This window comes from Melospiza georgiana, chromosome 2, assembly GCF_028018845.1.
Source record: "Melospiza georgiana isolate bMelGeo1 chromosome 2, bMelGeo1.pri, whole genome shotgun sequence".
Classification (NCBI taxonomy): Eukaryota; Metazoa; Chordata; class Aves; order Passeriformes; family Passerellidae; genus Melospiza; species Melospiza georgiana.
Genome location: NC_080431.1, coordinates 1385937 through 1404424, shown reverse-complemented (window position 1 = coordinate 1404424; position 18488 = coordinate 1385937). Strand labels below are relative to the sequence as shown.

Below are 18488 nucleotides of genomic sequence, written 5' to 3'. Positions count from 1 at the left end.
AAACTAAACCTCTCATTTAACCACCAGGCACCAAAACCAGTGCTAGGCTAAAACCCTCAATTACAGGCACACTTGTAAAGCCATGTGGGTTTCACTGACTAATTCACACCAGTCTCATCTGAATCACCACTGCTAGAAACAATTTGGATATTTGCAAACACACATTTATGTTTTCTATGCATTTTAAACTCCCTCACCCCACGCTGGTGACAAGAACCAACATCCTCGAACTAGGGGTGGAATGGGATTATCTCTAAGGTTCCTCGCAACTCCAACCATCCTGTGGCTCTGTGAGATTAATTTTTCATTTCAAAACACCCATTCTTCCCTGAGCTGGTGCCACCCAGCACTTTTTGGGGGTGGTTTTTTTGCCACTGAAATCCTTGGCAAAGGCTCCCCGAGCTGCCACCGGAAACGATAGAACTGATGTGGAAGGCAAGGAATTTCCTCACATGGGTGGAGGGAACAGCACAAAATTAGAGCTGACCCTCCCCTGTCTGGGCTGCAGCCTGAAAACTGAAAGATAAGGGGAAGAAATGAGCTGAACAAAAATCATTGTGTCTGCGGAGTGGCAACTTCTCTGTGCAGTCAATGGGGTTGCATCCTGGTAATGTGAGCTGTTTTCCTGTTCAGCTCCCAAGTCCAAAGGGAGATCTGTATCATAGATCCCACTCTCTATTTTATATTTATATTAATTTTGTATGCGAATATATTTATATTAAAAACTCAAATTAAATTCTTTTACCACCCTGCTCTCATTTGCATTTAACCCCCTGTTTTATCTATCCCTGATCTGCTTTGCTTTGAAAACCACTTGGAATCCATTAAGAACAGGGACTTGAGTTCTCACCCTTTATTTTCTGTAATATTACTCAAAACTTTTCCTTACTTAAAATTAAAAGCCCAACAATCTGAATTGCAGAACAAACATGCTGAGTGAAGTTTTTTGAGTGCTTGTGCTTGAAACTCCTGCCTCCAATCCACTAATAAACAGAGCAATCTCATGGATGGCACAGACTGGGAATTTTCAGCTGAATGATTGTGGTAAATGACACTCCACTGAGGGTTTTCATTTTTATGTGTCAGAAAAGATAGAATGAATATTAAAAGAAAAGGTTAGGGTAGAGACAATAATAACTGGTCAACAGGTATTCTCAGAATTAAGAAATAAGTTAGAATTAAGGCTTCAACTTCAATCTTTTCTACGGTGAGAAGTCTCTGTATTTCAGCCCAAAGAGAGCAACAAATCTCCTTTTATCTGACAGTGAAGGATAAAGCATTTAAAAACTCATCTGAAACTCAGAACAAAGTCAAGAGCCCGTTTCAGCTGGATTTGCCACACTCAGCACAATTCAGAGCCGTGAAATGGAACAGCACTTCCCAAGGACGGCAGGAGAAGGAGGAAGGAAGGTCAGCAGAGCCCATCCTTTCTGGGTAACAGCTCCATTCCACAATCGTTTTCCTTTAAAAATGCTGATTCCTGGCATCAATTTCTCCTAATACACAAGAAAAGCTGCTTATTTTTCCTTTTTAACTCTTCCATCCCTGCAGCATTTGTCTCTGCTGAAATGCCTTCCACTCCATCAAGATCTCCCACAATGCAGAAGCAAATCAGGGCTGTGTTTGTCAACAGAACACAGCATTGATGTCTGAATTCCCAACAAAGCCCCAGCAGGGTCCCTGGAGCAACTGGAGCTGCTGGCATCAGGCTCCAGCATTCCCAGAGACCCCGCAGGAACAAGAGCACCCTGTCAGTGCCCATCAGGGACTGCAGGGCTGCCGCCTGATTTCCAAGTGGCAGGAAGCTGCTGCCCAGCCTGCCCTCTGCAGGCTCCCTCCTGGGGGAAAATCCTGCTTTTCTGCTGAGCTGTGCAAGTAGAGAAAGCTCCCAGGAAAAGCTGAGGGCAAACCCCAACTCTCCTCCCTGGATCAAGAAGTGAGTGCTGGACTTCCTCAGCCTGCAGGGAGAGCACCTAAATTTTAGCTCTGTAAAATCAGGACTTCAGGTTAACAGAAATTGCATCCAAAGCAATGCAGGGATAATGTAAAGCTGTAAAATTATCTGTATCTCAGGATAATCTTACACATCCAAAGGCTGTACTGACAAGTCTGCCTTAGTGAGGTCCAGATGCAGCTCACTCTTGAAGTATCACTACCTAGTTCTGCCTGGGAATATCTGAAATCCAGTGCCTGGAGCACTGCATCCAAATCCAGAGCCTTCAGCACAGGAAAGACATGGAGCTGTTACAGCAGGCCCAGAGGATGCCAGCAGGTCTGAGTGAAGAAGAATTTCAGAGTCTCCACAAAAAAACCCTCTCTGGCCTCTGCTCCTTGTTGAACTTCCACAGAAAGCGGTTTTAAGGAATTTCTACAACTGTGTCACTGTCCTGTTGCTGTCAGGGTAATGAATTTCTCCTGTTTCTTTCTGCTTTCCCCAAATCCACATCCTGCTATCCTGGAGTGCATCTGCTCCAACCACCTCCCAACAAGGGAGCACAAGATACTCCAGCTGAAGAGCAGAGACACATGACAACCTGGGAATAAAACCAGCAGAGCAAGAGCCAGGAGGAGAATACCACGATAGGAATAGAAACCTCTTTAACTCGACAAGGTTTGATGAGACTCGGAGCTCCCTCTTCTCCCACACCCTGCAGGAGCTCTCACCAGGCCGACAGGGGAACAAAGGACGCTGGAAGACCACAAGAGCCCCAAGTTCCTTTCAGCTGGGTGCCCACGAACACTCTCTGCACTTTCCCTTACCCCAGAGCTTTGTGTTTTCTGCTGTCAGGAGTTTGGGGCTTGTTTGCAAGTTCTTTGTTTGCTCTCATTAGTCACTTGATGATTGTTCTGCACATCATTTTGTTCCTTTACAATCTCGCCAGGGTCATTGTTTTTACTGACAAAACCTTTGTTGTTGGGGAGCTGCAGCCTCCTCTGAGCACACAGAAATATGGAACAGCCACCAACAGATGCCTGTCACCCTCCCCCAGTGCTGGAAAAACGTCCCTTTAGAACAAGAATAAGCAAAATTATTGGTAATAACAAGATTTGCCTCCACCATCTCATGGCAGTGCCATTGAGATGGTGGAGGCAAATCTTGTTATTATCAATAATTTCTGGATGAGGGTCTGGTAGGTGAACACAGGCATGGAAGGAAATGTCCTTTATAATTCCTTTAATTGCCACAAGGCTGACAGCACTGAGAGTTACCTGGTGAAAGCAGCACTAAATTAACACTGCAGGGTTAAAGGAGAACTCCACTGAAATCAGTGAGAACACCCTGATGTGAGACTGCCATAAGCATGGAAAAGCAGATCTACAAATTCTACCATGTAAGGCTTGCTTAAAAAACCCTGGAAGAGAAAAACAGACTCTAGGAATATCTAGAAATACATTCCCCAAAAGTATCTCCCAAGACTTTTTGGATCTAGTTTGCTTTTTCTTGCACAGCTCTGAAATAAATCCCAGGGGAATTCCACTTTCGACAGGATGAATTTTTAATAAACTGCATCTTTGCTTTTGTACTTCCTCATTCTTGGAGGGAAAAAAAAAAAAAAAAAGTTCTGGCTCAAATCCAACATTTGCAAGACAACTTTGTGGCAGAGCTGTCACCAGAATGAAATCTTTGCATCTGGAGAGTACAGAGTGCTCTACGCTGCTCATGCCAGTGATAATTGGCTTCCCTCATGTGGAAAAATGTGCATTTCAATCCTTCAGCACTTTGACACCATTTCTGCTCTTCAAGGATTCCTCTGCTGACCACAAGACCATCGTCACCATCATAAAATGTCTGAGGAACAGCAGAGGGGAGGGGTGTGTGCTCTGTCTGGAAGTTTCAGTTCTTACCCAAAAATAAATAATTTTGCTGCTCAGCTCAACAAATATTTTGATATTTCAACATGATTTGGAAGGTAAGTTAAAGAAATGCACTTTGCTTTTTTGGGAATAAGCCAGAGCTGATTATTTTTACCTCCTGCAAACCCAAATCTCACACAGAAAACCAGCCCTGGGAATTCCTCCTTACAGAATTCCAGATTTACCAGGAGGTCTCCATAGGAACTCTCATGCTACAGGAGAACCATCCCTGACTCAGACACAAAGTCCAAATCTTTTCTATATTACAACAACACAAGAGAGAGAAACCTTAAACTGACACAGACGTGCACATGAAAATGCATTTCACAACAAATCTCAATGTTTCTTAATAAACATTTTCCTTCAAATATTTTTAAGCTATTTTCTTAATATGTTCCTAAAAATGAAGAAACAAGCACTTTCTTAAAAATACTCCCCTGAAACATAAAATGTATTAAAAAGGAGTATAAAAAATATAAAATAATCAGATATTGAGCATAAACATTCCTCAGGAGCTAGTGTTTACTCCTTTGCACTCTTACAGGTTTTTTTAACCACCTATTTTGCTGGGTTTAGGTTTTAATTCAGCTGATTCCATCTCTGTATTACCATTTTCATTTATTTCTTCAGATAAATCTCTTCAACAAAACCTTTTCTGCCCCAGCACAGGCTGTTGTTCCCAACCGCTCCTTGGATTTATCACTTCCATCTGCTTTTTCTCTATGTGTGTTTCAAGTCACCTGCATTCAGTGAACAGGCCATTCAAAAGCCACTCACAGAATAGGTTCAGGGATGGAAATATCCCAGTATTAAAAATTCCAATAATTTAATATATTCCCAAGCCTTTCATGTTCTTATCATGCCAAAGAGATTCAACCTGCAGCTTGATGTGGTCCTGCAAATGTAACACTGCTCTCTCTCACCCAGTATCTTGTCAGGATATTCAGAATATTCAGGCATTTTCCAACTCAAATTACAAATTCAATTAAATTTTATGCTAATAAATGAGACAATTCAGCAATATGAAAAGGGCAGAGTGCATCTCACACAGGGAACCCTCCCATTCCTGAACAGGCACCCCACAAAAGCATCACTCTGCCAGTCACACTAAAATGCAAGGACCAAACCCAACAAAACTATTTCTAGGAATTTCTGCAATCTGCACAAATGTGCTCTTATGGGGAAAATGGCCCAGAGTCACAGCACTGTGATTATCTGCAGCAATTATGGGATCACAGAACAACGACAGCATTTATGTCCCACAGCAAAGGGAAAACGTGGTGGGGGTAATGCCCAAGGTATGGCAGCTGCAGTGCAGCAGGAAGGTTAATCCTGGGCTCCCAAAGCCCACTCGGGAATTCGGGGTGCCAATTATGCTTTATTTACTTCTGGGAGTCCATTCTCAATTATCTCCAGGGGAATCACACTAACCATTTATGCCTGCACTCCTTGTAAGCACCAGTGGGTGAGGACAAAGATAATTTGAGCCTCAAGTCCATAATTAAAAATATTGTGGAAGATTTTTGCCTCTCACAAACAGATTCCCCCCACCCCCATCCCAAAGCCTGGCACAGAATCCCCATTCCAAGCAGTATTCCTGAACAAGGATTGATGGAATCACCAGCTGTGCCATTTGCTCCAAAAGCTGAGAGGATTTTCTCATCTTCTACTGTTTGACAGGACAGTGAGGGGTAACAAAAATCAATCAAAAAAAAAAAGAAGAAAAATGGGATCTAGTTCTGTTAAATCTTTTAATTAAATCACTCCTGAAGTGTGGCCTGATTGGGAATACCTAAATATACTTTGGTCTCCTGACAGTATTTGTGGAACATAACTGCATTAAAGTTAAGCTCCTTTTCAAACTTATTTCATCCCTGTGGGATTAATACTCCAACCTTTTTAAAAACTCCTTAATTTCACAGTGCCACAGCTCAGAGGCCCTCCTGACTCTGTGTGGGCAGAGCAGAGCAGGAGACTGAAATCCCACAGGAAGAGACATCCCAAGATCTGGCAGGGCTGGCATTTCTTTGATACAAGGCTGTTTTCAGTGCTCGGTCTGTGCTATTAAATAAATTGAGCCTTTCAGCAAAGTTAATTCACTGAATGCTCCCATATCCCCTTTTAAATTAGAAATGGGGCTCCCAGGCCCAGCCAGAGAGAAGGGTCTGTGCTCAGTGGGAATCCTGAGATAGAATCCAGGCATCTGGACCTGAAGTCAGATATGAATACCATAAAAATACACTAAAATAATCCAGCTGAAGGAACTGAGACTGAATCCGACTGCCCAGTGAGAACAGCAAAGCCTGACAGAAGCGGATCAGCTATCAAAAAATGTTGAATTATTTGGGTACACACAGAGCCACAAACATCTGTGAACATTTTATGTAGGAAAAAAGGTATTTCTTACATTTGCCATCTTCTTTTTATGCACTTTTTTCTTTGAATTCTGTGGTTTTGAAAATTATCTCTTAGTAAATTGAATTCTCATCTGTTAAATTATTATATTCAATATATACAGATCTAGTATAGTAAACACTGTACAATTTTATTAATAGGAGCTGTTTAAAATTTTGATTTCTAATACTCTTGAGCTTTAACTAGAAACCTGATTTTTAACATCTCCATGTACCTGGTTTAACACTCCAGTCAAAAGAAGATTATCCCCAAGAAAATTCAGGCATCCAAATCCCAGAATATTGTCATGATTCTTCCTAACAATTTTTTTTTTCATTTTCATTTTGAATAATTTTCAGCTCCCCATGACTTTTATGTGAGATTAAAAGCCTTGAACCCAAGCACTGAAACTTTCCCAAAGTTTTAAAAATTCCATGAGGATTTTTAAGCAGGTCCTCATGGAAGCTGGAAGGTGCTGCTGGATGCCCTGGACAATGCTGGTATCACAAGGAAAGTGCATGGAAAATGTTCTTCCCATTATCCATGAGCAACACTGGGAATACCAGAGAGAGATTAATTCCTTTAATTAGCATTCCAAGCCTACGAGCAATTACCTTAGGGCTTTGATAATTTGTAAAACATTATGAAATAATATCCTCCTTCAGCTGGATGACACCATCCCACAAGTCAGCCATCAGGAATGAGGGATTTAAGGAAGCCACTGGCAGGGAATGTTTGCTTCCCTCCACACCAAGGGGGTCTAGCCTGGCTGCAAAGCTTTTCAAGCAGAGATGACAACTTGAACAGATGGGAATTCTCCTTTTGGGGATCAAAGCTGCAGGTAGGGGGACAAACCACACCGGAGCATTCCCACTCCTCCTCCTGCTCTTTGCATGACTGAGCTTCTGGGGCCAGCTTTGCAATTCATTATCTCCTTAGCAATTTGTAAAAACTAAATAGGAATTTTCAGCTGCAGGAAGGGATTCCAAGGCAAGAAGGTTTTCTAAAGACTGTGCAAAAACCAGAGCTCAATCAGCCCTTGTCCACACAGGGAATGAGCAGCTCCTCACCTCCAGCCACCCCAAAACACCTACATGGTCTCCAAACAGAGCAGAGCTTTGGAAGCTGAAAGAATAAACCTCTAAATTTGTCAGCTGCCCAGGTTTGCCTCCCTCTTGGCAAGACAGCTGTAGATTAGAAACCATTTTCCCGTTTTCCCCATAACGTTTTCAGGGATTTAATTAAACTTCAAATTCAGTGTGACATTTTCCATCTCACACTTATTGGCCTTGTGCTATTTTGGGCCTCATCTTCTTGTTATAATCCTTCTGCTGCTTTCATTAGCGAAGTCACTCAGAAATGTTTTGTCCTGCCACTGACGACAGAAGATGAGTCACAGAATCACAGGATGGGCTGGTGGGAAGAGACCTTAAACTCCTCTCATCCCATTCCCAATCTCCCATCCATCCCTGCCCTCTGGCAGTGGGAGCCATTCCCTGTGTCCTGTCCCTCAGCCCCTGTCCCCAAGTCCCTCTCAGCTCTCCTGGAGCCCCTTCAGGCAATGGAAGGGCTCTGAGCTCTCCATATTTTCAGTAACTTTTACAGTTAAACATCTCAATTAACAGGACAATTATCAGTTTAATATCTAATTAAGAAGACAAAACATGTGCACACACATGCAATTTTAAGAATAATCCACGAGTTTTCCCCCTGGTTTCAATGGAATCACGTCCATTCCAGGTAACTCGCTGACACACTGGGTGGCTATGAGTAACAGCAGAAAAAAACCCCAAAACACTGAGGAAAAAAGCAACTTTTCCCCGCTCCTTCAGTTCTCCCAGCAGAGCTGCTAAAAACAAAGGCCTCAAGCAAACAAAGGCCTCAAGCAAACAAAACCCTGAGAAGCGTTTGTCTGGGAGGTTTTTCTGCACGAATCCTAGGGCAGGAACGCTGCACGCCCCACCTGCCTCCCAAACAGAGCAGCCCAGGTGCTTCCTGAGCTCCAAGGCTGCTCTCTGGCACAGCGAGGTATTTTGTATTTTGGGAGCTGCTCTCATTGTGCTGCAGCATGGCTTTGAAACAAGATGGCAGCTTCATTTCCTGCTCACAGCGAGAGGGTTTATGACGGCTGACCAAAATATCTCGCAGCCCCATTCAAATCCCAGACAATTTCTGCATAAAATCTTTAAATGAAGAAAAAAAAAAAAAAAAAAGTGTCTTAGGTTTTTTAGGTTTTCTGCTGCCTTCCTCAACCAGATTTCTCCCAGATTCCTTTCAAGTAACTCCTTCCCAATCCTAATCCTTACACTGCTTTCCTGGTGCCCTCTTTCTAGCAGGGGTTTTGAATTTTTTTTTTTTTTTTTAGCTTTCCAGTAATTTTCCTTGTTTTACATTCAGCTTAAATCCCTCATTTCATCCCTGATCATTCTCTTCTCTGCCCTGCTCAGAGCCCTTGCAGGGCCTAAAGGGGCTCCAGGAGAGCTGGAGAGGAACTGGGGACAACGACGGAGGGACAGGACAAGGGAATGCCTTTCTTCCATAAGCATCTGTAAAAACCACACTGCACTTTTACAATCAACCCTTTTCTTAAGTTATTTCTGTGAAAACACCAAAGGAAACCTCACTGAAAAGCCAACCATATTATCAAGAAATAATTATCTCAAAACAATGACCATTTTTCATGGTGAAATAAATTAAGTTGCCCTGAGTTCCCTATTAGACTTTGCCATGCTGCTCTGCCCGGCCATGGAGGAATAAACACCTGGATTGCTGAAATAAATGGACTTCTTTGGGTCAAATGCTTCATGAAGGGATTAATCTGTGACTGAAACACGAGGTGGGACAAACTGACTGTCCCCAGGCCAATGTGACCACCACACTTTCTCATTTTCACGACAGAAACAGCTGTGACTCAGCCCCACTCCTATGCCTCAAGGTCGTGTGGAAAGTCTGCGTGATGAGCAACCTGATTTTTCAGGGGGCGAGTGCTGGATTTGAAACTGAAAATCCACATTTTGTCTATGAAAAAATAAAGATATAATTGGAAATGTAAGAACTGGGGGGCAGAGGGCAGGGATAGATGAAATATTTGGAAGGAATTGTTCCCTGTGAGGGTGGGCAGGCCCTGGCACAGGGTGCCCAGTGCAGCTGTGGCTGCCCCTGGATCCCTGGAGTGTCCCAGGCCAGGTTGGACAGGGTTTGGAACACCCTGGGACAGTGAAAGTTGTCCCTGCCATGGCAGGGGGTGGGAATAGATTGTTTTTAACGTCCCTTTCAACCCAAACCATTCCATGATTCCATGACAGACACACACCACAGTTACTGGTGCAAAGAGCACTCACTGTTAAAGCAAACAAACCTCCCTTGCTTGTGGTTTTACCAAAATTAACATCAAAAGCTGCATTTCCAGCGCAAATCCTCTTTTCACTTCCCTGCGAACATTAGCTCACAGTCAGCTGGAATCCAAGAACTCCCAAATGGAGTTAGCACATATTCATTCCACGGACTGTGAACACCTAAAATTCTGTAAGGCACTTGTCAGGTACCAGCTGGGAAGGTGAGAGATGAGCACTTAAGAAAAACACGGAACAAGAGACCACAAGCAATGATGTACATCATCTGTGTGGATGCAGAACTACACCACAGCCTGGAACTCCTCTCCCCCAGGTTTGATGGGGGAAAGAGACAGATGGAGAGCAGTGTGGGATCAGGATCAGCTGCTGTGGAAGCCACAGCGAGCACCTTCTGGAACGCTGGGATCGTGTGCTGAGCGTGATCCCTCCAGCCACCCCCTCTGTGGGAATGCCATGGGGAGGCCAGGCACCCTCATGAACTGCCTGGCAAGGAAAGCCCTGTGCCCACCTGAGGCTGGAGATAATGCCATCCACACTGGGATCACGGGATATTTGCGGCCGGCAGCCGACAAGGAGCGGAAGCGAAACAATAGCTCTTGCACTCGCACAAGTCCCCTCTGCAGTTTTAAGGGAGTTTTACAGGATCTTAAAAGAATTGGTAGCACTGAAATAATAAAAGAGATTTATAGAAGAACATGGAAATCTCTGGTGACTTCAGAATTACTTTATCTTAATGCTATTTTTTCGTTGAGGGGCAAACTTTCCACTTTAAAAAAAGGAATCCCTTGGGTGCTTCTAAATCATTCCAGAAAGTTGGAAACAATACCATGGACGTAAATTGATTTCTTACAGTGATAATATTGGTTCTGCTTGTTCCAGAGGCTACAGAAATATGTGCTGATGCAAATGGTACCCTTTTATTTCTACAGGACACAGCAGTGCTGGGATAACATTCCTGAGCCAATTGAAGACTTTCAGCTACTGTGTCAACTTATTTTTCAATTCAGACAGAGCCACCAGGGGAAAGAACCCTTTGCCACACACATCTTATTAATTTCAAGGCATAAAGCAAATTATTAACTGGAAGCCACCAAGTCCTCAATTTGGGGTCATTTTTATAAACACTGCCAGCTCCAGCTGAATCTCATTTGTGCAAGTCATGCTTGGAGCCTGCACTTCCATTTGTTTTAAATGATCATTGAAAGTGCATGGGAAAAGTGATGGATGACTGTGCTGAAAACAGAGAAGTCAACACAGCTTCACAAAAACTCCCAACCATTCCAACAAATCAAAACCAGGGCTCACCAGCACACGAAGGTTCCAGCACTGCTGCAACTCATGCATTTACTCCACTTAATTGCAGAAAAAAAACCAAACCCAGAAAGCAGAAGGTTAAATCCCAGGGAGAACCTCCTTAGCAAAAAATGCTGTTGTAAGGAATGACAGAGTTCTATTATAATTATAAATTCAGGTTTAAAAGGGAGATACTGGTTCAACCTCTGCCCTCAGAGCAGGGTCAAGTACACCAGGTTGACATTCCTTGGAAGTCAGTCAGATCTCCTCCTCTATCAGAGTCCTTAAAAACAGACAAGGGTGTGGAAAAGCCACACTTCACCTGTAATTTTATAAATCAACGGCTCAAATTAACAAAGCTCTGCTGTAACTTGTGTTGTGTCACCCACACCTGAGCAAAGGGCTGTTGCAGTGATGTAACAAAGTTTTTATTCAAACCTGCCAAATCATCACAAGAACTCTGATCAAGAACAGGAGCCAAATTACACAATTCCACTTCCTCATGTCAAGCAAGCTGGAAAGTACAGAAAAAACCAGAAAAGCAGCCTGATAATTACAACAGGATAAAAGAAACCACTGAAACCACAAAGACAAAGCACCAGCTTTTGACACTGTTCTCCCTCAAACACCAAAGCCCACATGAGCAATGACATGAAATATTTCCTTTTAAAAGAGCTCAGTTTAGAAATACCTGCTGCTACTCCTTGCTACCTTCTCCAGAATGTTTCTGTGCTCATAAAAAATGCAGGACCACCTGTAAGCAATTCCTGGATCCCTGGACTTGCTCCAGGCCAGGTTGGAGCAGCCTGGGATAGTGGAAGGTGTTGAACTGGATGGTCTTTAAGGACCCTTCCAACCCAAACCATCCTGTGATTCTGCAATGGAAGTTTTTGTTCCCTCTTTTTTTCCTCTATTTAAATAATCTCAGAACTGTTTAAAGTGTCCAGCACACCTGCTTGTCTTTTTTCATGTCAACATTTCCTCGTAGCAAGTTTCTGTGTAAAGTCATTCCTGGAGGTGGTTCATGAGAGGAACTTACAGAATTAAGAGCACACCATTAAAAAATAAAAAGTTTCTAAAAGGATGAAAAAGAAAACAGTCCTGATTTGACTTCAAACATCATCTCAGCCTTCCTTCTGACCTCAGTTTAACGTAAAAACCTAAGCACCAGGCAGACAACTTATTTTTAAAAGGGTTTGTGGACAGTACTTTCACATTCAGGTGATGGCAACTCTTCCTAAGCAGCTTGTCAGGAAATTGGCAAAGAATAAAACATTACCAGGCTTTATTTAGTCAGGGCTTCGAGGGGTTTTAATTTCACTGCAGAGATTGAAATGGACATAAAGGACAGATAAAAAGCAAGGCAAAAGGATTCAAACCTTTTCTGAACAGAGACCCAGAATGGCTTTGCTCCTTATTAAGTGCTGTAATTGGAAAACTAGGAAGGCACAGTAGGAACAATTCTTCATCCTACTGAAAAAGCTGGAAGCAATTTGTATTTTCTTTCCATGCATCCCTGTTTAGTCTGTGATGGCTTTCACAGTCACAAACACAGCAGAGCAAATCATTTTTTCTTCTCTACAAAAAAATGTTGCAGAATAAAGTCACATACTCTGAACCACCAAAAACAAGGAGAAGCTGCGTGCACCAGGAACTATGGAAAACCCCCTTTGCTGCCTGTCACAGAAAAGCAAACAAGGCCACAAGGTGGATTTGTGACTCATCTGTCACGGGACAGCACCACAGCAGAATTCCAGAGCCAGACACAGAACAAACCCAGCAGCAGCTTCCTCTTGGGAGCAGCCCAAGGCGCCTCAGCCCAGCACACATCCCTCTGTCCTTCCCAACAGCCTGGAAACCCCTCCTGCGGGCACAAACCCACGCTGAGGCTGCAAAATATCCCCACCCCTCCTTTCTCCAACACCAACACAGCCTCTCACTGGATTTTACTGTTGCAAAGCACTCAGGATGCATTCCCCAGGCTGGCTGTGCAGGAACTCCACCTGTCTCTGCTCTGCTCAGCTCACACAGGATGCCAGCACCAACCCCTGATGCCCACACGCAACAATAAACACCCCGTGATTCCATCTCGTGCCAAGTAAGACACCTTTTAGCCTACTGAAATTAAAGGTAATTCAATATAAGGAGAAAACAGATGGGAAGAGGCAGCCCCATCAGCTGAGCTCTTAACCCACTATTTACCAATGCAGCCATGTCAGAGCTGAGAGGAAAATCTCATGTTTGCTGCCCAAATGAGCACTGTCTGCCATGCAGATGGTGCACAGGGATGGCCTGAGAGGGCAGTGCCACAGCTCCAACCCAAAGGCAGCAGCTGGATGCACGTCATGGCCAGTGTCAGAAACAGAAAGATAAAAACTTCCACAGACACTGAAAGGTTTCGTTTGCAGCCTTGCAAGAAGCTTGGATTGATGTAAAAATAAAAGTACACAGACATTAAGCAGAAAAATTACAAACTTATGTTTTTTTAGCTCTAAGTAAGAATTTACCTTAGGTAAATAAGAGACTGTATTGAGAAAGATGGTGAAGGGTTTTATAATGTAATAATGTAATTACTAAAGTAAGTAACTATTTTATAATTACTAAAATTTAGTAAGCATTTACTTACTAAAGTAAGTAATGCATAGAGTAAGCTAAATGTTTAAATGTTATAAGAGAATCGTATGTAGGAGCCCATTGGATAAAAGTATCCACAGTGCAGCAGAATTAAGCAAAGGTGATAGGTTAGAAAAACAAAATCAACTTTGTGGCAACTTTCTATTGGATTAGAATGTTATACATTGCCTTGTAATGAAGAAACTTGTCACTACTTCAAGCTATGGCTGACTGCTTGCTCTTTTAAATCTCACAGCCTTTGAGGCTGATGTTTATTTGGGCAATAAATCATCTTTGGCCTGACTGCGGTCCCTTCAATCCTTTCAATTAACACAGTGGTAATAATTGGTGTCTCCAAGATAACAGGCCAGGGACTGGATGTGCTCCAGCCAAGCCAGCCCTGGCTCCCAACAAGCCAGAGGCAACAAAACCAACTCAACTCCATCCTAACTCTGGAAACAAGACCCCAAAACCCATGGAGAAACATTCATGGTGGATGCAATCAGAAACAGCCTCTGACACGTCTGTAAATGTTACATACACTAATACAGCCAAGCATCAGCTGAAATGTTTGCATGTGGTTTTTTCCAGCTCTACAGATTTTGTCATTTTTGGGTAACAACTAGGAAAAACCAGGCACTGGGTCCAAAACCTGAACAGTTTAAGGAGATACTTGATGTGATTTAGAAATGAGCAGTTCAAAGATCAGCTCAAGGGCAGCTAAATGGGGAAACACTCACAGACAGCACGTGACACCACAGGAATACCCAAGGGCTTACTAATATCGAGATAAAAAGCACATTTTCTGAATATTAATCACAACACAGTAGCAAAGATGTTTAGTTTAGACACTACAACTGCTCACAGCATGCAAAATATGCTGGGTCACAGCACCACTCAATCTACTGAAACAAAAGCTGTGCTGGAAGGGAGAAACTCCCTCCCAAAATCCTCCCTTCCCAGGGATGTCACCTGAGATTACAAACACTGCACAGATCTCTCCATTCCTTTACCTTCACTCCATTTTCCAGTTCCAGCATCTCTTTCAAGAGTGGTAATGGCTATTCAGAGTTCTTTATTCTGTAGGCAGCAAGTTTTTTTCCCCCAAGTTACTGCATTTCTCTTTTTAACACTAATTTCACATGTTATTTTCTGCCTGGTCAACCAAAATTGGCAAGATCTTGCTCCATTTCTCAGTCACTGTACATTTGCTTATACTGAATGATTCTTCACCTTCAATTGGTCAGCTCTCTCTCTAGCTATTTCTCCATTTGTGCTACATCATTCTGCTAAATTAAATAACCATTTTTTCTGTACTTTATACAGCGTGGTTCCCTTAGGAATTTCAGAATGAGAAACCAGGACCCTGCCAGCAAATCCCCCTCCAGATTACAAGCTGCTGCTCCTATTGTATTGATTGATATATTTAAGCAGTTTTATCCTTCAATTTACATTACAGCTTTTGGATGAAAGAATTAAGAGTCCAGTGATGCATTATCCTTGATTTTCCTGAAGATTTTCCCTCTCTCTCCTCTAAAATCTCCAGTAGCCATTCCAATTTTGGGATTGCTGCCTTGCCCCATTCCCAGGACACCTGGGTGTGTTCCCAGGGAGTTTTGCTCGTGGCCAACAGTGCAGGAGACCTGAATGTACAGCTCTCCATTAAAAACACACTTCTGTTTACCAGACAAAGGGATTCAATGCTATAAGTATCTGAGGGATGCAGAGAAATAAACCCTGAGTGTTGTCCTTTCCTTCCACAGTAATTTGGCTGGATGAAAGCACTTAGGCTTTCAGTAAACCACAATTATTTATATCAAAGAATAAGTTCTAAGGCTTTTTCTGCATGAAAAATAAAAAGCTTCAGCTTGAGAAAGGCTTGAAAAAAAATTTCCAAGGCTATTTGCTCATTGTTAAAAATGATTTCAAGCACCTTTTTTCTTTGTTTTTTTGTGAACTTATTCAATTCCCTCCTGGAATTGCTCCCAAGTAAGAGCATTAAGCGATGACAGCCAAGCACATGTAAGTATGGAATTATCTTATGTAAGCATCAATTAATAATTTTATCTGCACCAGCACAAGGAAATTCTTTACAAGCACTTCCATGTAGTAAACATTTAGTCAGCACAAATATTCCCATTTTACAAACACAAAAGCACACACAGAAGGAAAAGCAGGAGAATTCCTTTGGTGCTTTTATTTTTTACTTCACTTACCTGCTTTTCATATCAGTATTTCCCCCCCAAAATGCAAAGGTATGCTAATAATACAGGGATTTGTTATAATACTATGCTATTTCTTCAATAAAGCAATTCAAAATGCAAATGACAGACTTATAAGTCACCCTGTCTAGAAGTAATTTGTAAAGAGTAATTTCAAGCAAAGTTTGAAAATGTCAACATGTGAAATGCAAGCAGATAAAGTGTGAAGGAGACGATTTTACAATTTATCTGTAACTCTCCAATTCAAAGACACAGGAATAGTTTACATTTAATTAATTCTAGGGTGATATTTAAGAAAAAACAACCGTGAGCAATCAGATTTGAACTTTTTGAAGTGTGTCATTTCCTCTGAGTTCAAGGAGCTCCTCCAGCCTTGGCCTGGCCAAGTGCCACAGGTGAGAACAAGAATGCTGAACGCTGTTCCCAAAAATCCATGGTCTCGAAACCAAGATATTTAATAACTCTAGCTCATTAATCACACCATAAAGAAGTGTTCTGATCAGAACACAAAAAGGATTATGGGATATGGTACTAAAGAAGTAAAAAAATCTCCAGTTTCCTTACAAGAGCAAAAGACAGGGCTTAGTCTGACAAACCCGAATCCTTTACACAAGGGAGTTTTTCAATCAGGTTTTTTTTTAGTGAGTTATCCAGGTGAGTTTTATCCAACTGAGTTTTTGAGTTCAGAAAGGCATTGAATTAAAAAATGAAGTGATTGCTTAGTTTTGGGGACTGAAAGCTGGTTCCAAGTTTTTCAGACACCACTGCAGCCTCCACCTTCCCTCTCACTCGTGGCAGCTCACTGGAAAAGCCAATCCAGGACTTTGGACTTTCCTGATCTACCCAGTTCCCAGTTGTGATAATTCACTTGTGGGGAATTTTGGAGGGAATTCCAGACAGGACCTCTGAGTTGTTTTTGATGATGTGGTTCGTTTTCTTATCTTCTACACAGGCAGGAAGGGGGAATTTGGCTCACATCTTCACTGCATGGCTCAGGAGGTCACAAGACCCTCAGTTACCAGACTTTTTAAGGAGTTATTGATTAATAAAACACTGCCAACAAGGACATTTATGTGTTTGACTCAATCCTTAAATATTTTGTCTTATGGACCCATGCTACAGTGCAAGCCGTATTAACCAATCACGTTAATGTGCAATTTGCAATACAATGCAAATACAGTGCTGCATTCTAAACTCCTTGTTCACCTCTTGATTTTTTCCGTATCTTAAACTCTAAACTTTCATTTTTTCTATATTTTAATTTTATTTTTTCTATATCTTAAAAACTCTAAACTTTCTTTAACTTACCTCAACGAGTCTCTGCTTTAAACTACAAATCCACATTCTCACTAAGTTTGGAAGCCTTTCCCAAGGTCTCAGACCAAACCCTGTGTTTAATTCTTGGCTTACAGGCCCCGTGTTCTGACAATTCTTTGCATTTTGGATTCCAGCAGCCAGTGGCAGGCAGAAATCAGCTTCCTTACCTTCATGATGTTCACCAGGTCAGTTTGATAGTAGCGATCCTGGTGGGCATTGGCAGCTGCTAAAGTGAGGAGATAATCATTCCTGGCGTGAATAGCCTTGGAATTGCACTCGGATCGTCGGGCTTTTAACTGCAGCAAGGGAAAACACAGCTCACACAGGGCAAATCCATTGTGTGCATATTGTGTTAATACAGAGAAAACTTTAGGGCATTTACAGCTTTTAAGTCTTCCTAGCATGGATTTTTCTCTCCTGCAATCAGAATTTCACGTGTGGTCTTCAAAGAAGAGTTTTAACTCTAATTAGACAAATTATTCCCTGCATATATTCCATATATAATTCTATACTCTAAGAGAATTAAAATTCTATAATTCTAAGAGAATGCTCTTAGATCATCCTTTGTCTCACCAATTTCCCTTCCAAGCTGTCCCTCACCTCTACATTCCAGACAATTTGGGGAATTTGCCTCAAGAAATGAGCAGCAAAATCCAAGTTTTACACTCACCTTCACACTTGCCTTCTGCAAGCTTATTCTTGACTGAAAAAGACTAAGTTTGGACCTGGAACAGAAAAGAGCAGAAGAAATTGAATGATTGCCTTACACCATTTTTACAAAAGTATTTTTTCACTCTCTGAAGGATGGTGGTTTGAAAAATAAATAAGAAAACAAAATCAAGTCAATAGCTATTTTAATCTGAATAACACTGCAGGATAAATCTGCTCCAAAACACCCAAACTCAAATTTTTGGTTGTTTTTGTTTGTTTATGTATGATTGTTTACTTCCTTCAGGTATTATAGGTAACTTTATTAAAGTTCTTTTCATCATCCCTCAGAAAGACTGAAAAGATCTCTAAGGAAACCATCATTTCATTCCCTGAGAGCAATTCTGAATAACTTCTAAAAATAAAAATAAAAGGGAAAATAAAGCAAAAGGGGTGTGGTGAACTCCCATAAGACAGGCCAGACTCCAAACCCAAAACATGTGTTACTGGTTTTCCTGGAAGGAAGGAAATCGTCCTCTTTAGGAACAGAAAAAACCTAAAGCCTCCAAAATTTATCTCAAAAAATGAAAAACAGTGTCCTGCTGCCTCTCCTCCTCTAAATGGACTGATCCAAAATTTGAGATATGTGGACAGAAAAGGAAGTCAGGAGGCTTTAATATCACAAAAATGCCAGCTCCATAGAAAATGTCAAATTAAAGCTGTTACTTGAACTTCCTTCCTAAACAAACCAACACAAACAAGTTCCAATTTCCTCCCAGGGTGTGCTTGAAAT

General features: G+C 41.9%; 1 protein-coding gene across 2 annotated transcripts in view; it reads right to left on the bottom strand.

The window, feature by feature from the left end:
• The window catches only part of FCHSD2 (FCH and double SH3 domains 2), a 119930-nt gene that overhangs the window by 37096 nt on the left and 64346 nt on the right, over window positions 1–18488 (bottom strand). For both annotated transcript variants that reach the window (XM_058018637.1, XM_058018638.1), the window contains exons 7-8: window positions 17718–17772; window positions 17215–17343 (exon numbers count right to left, since the gene is read on the bottom strand). In XM_058018637.1, coding sequence (XP_057874620.1) covers window positions 17215–17343; window positions 17718–17772 — 184 coding nt within the window. The remainder of the gene's footprint in view (window positions 1–17214; window positions 17344–17717; window positions 17773–18488) is intronic.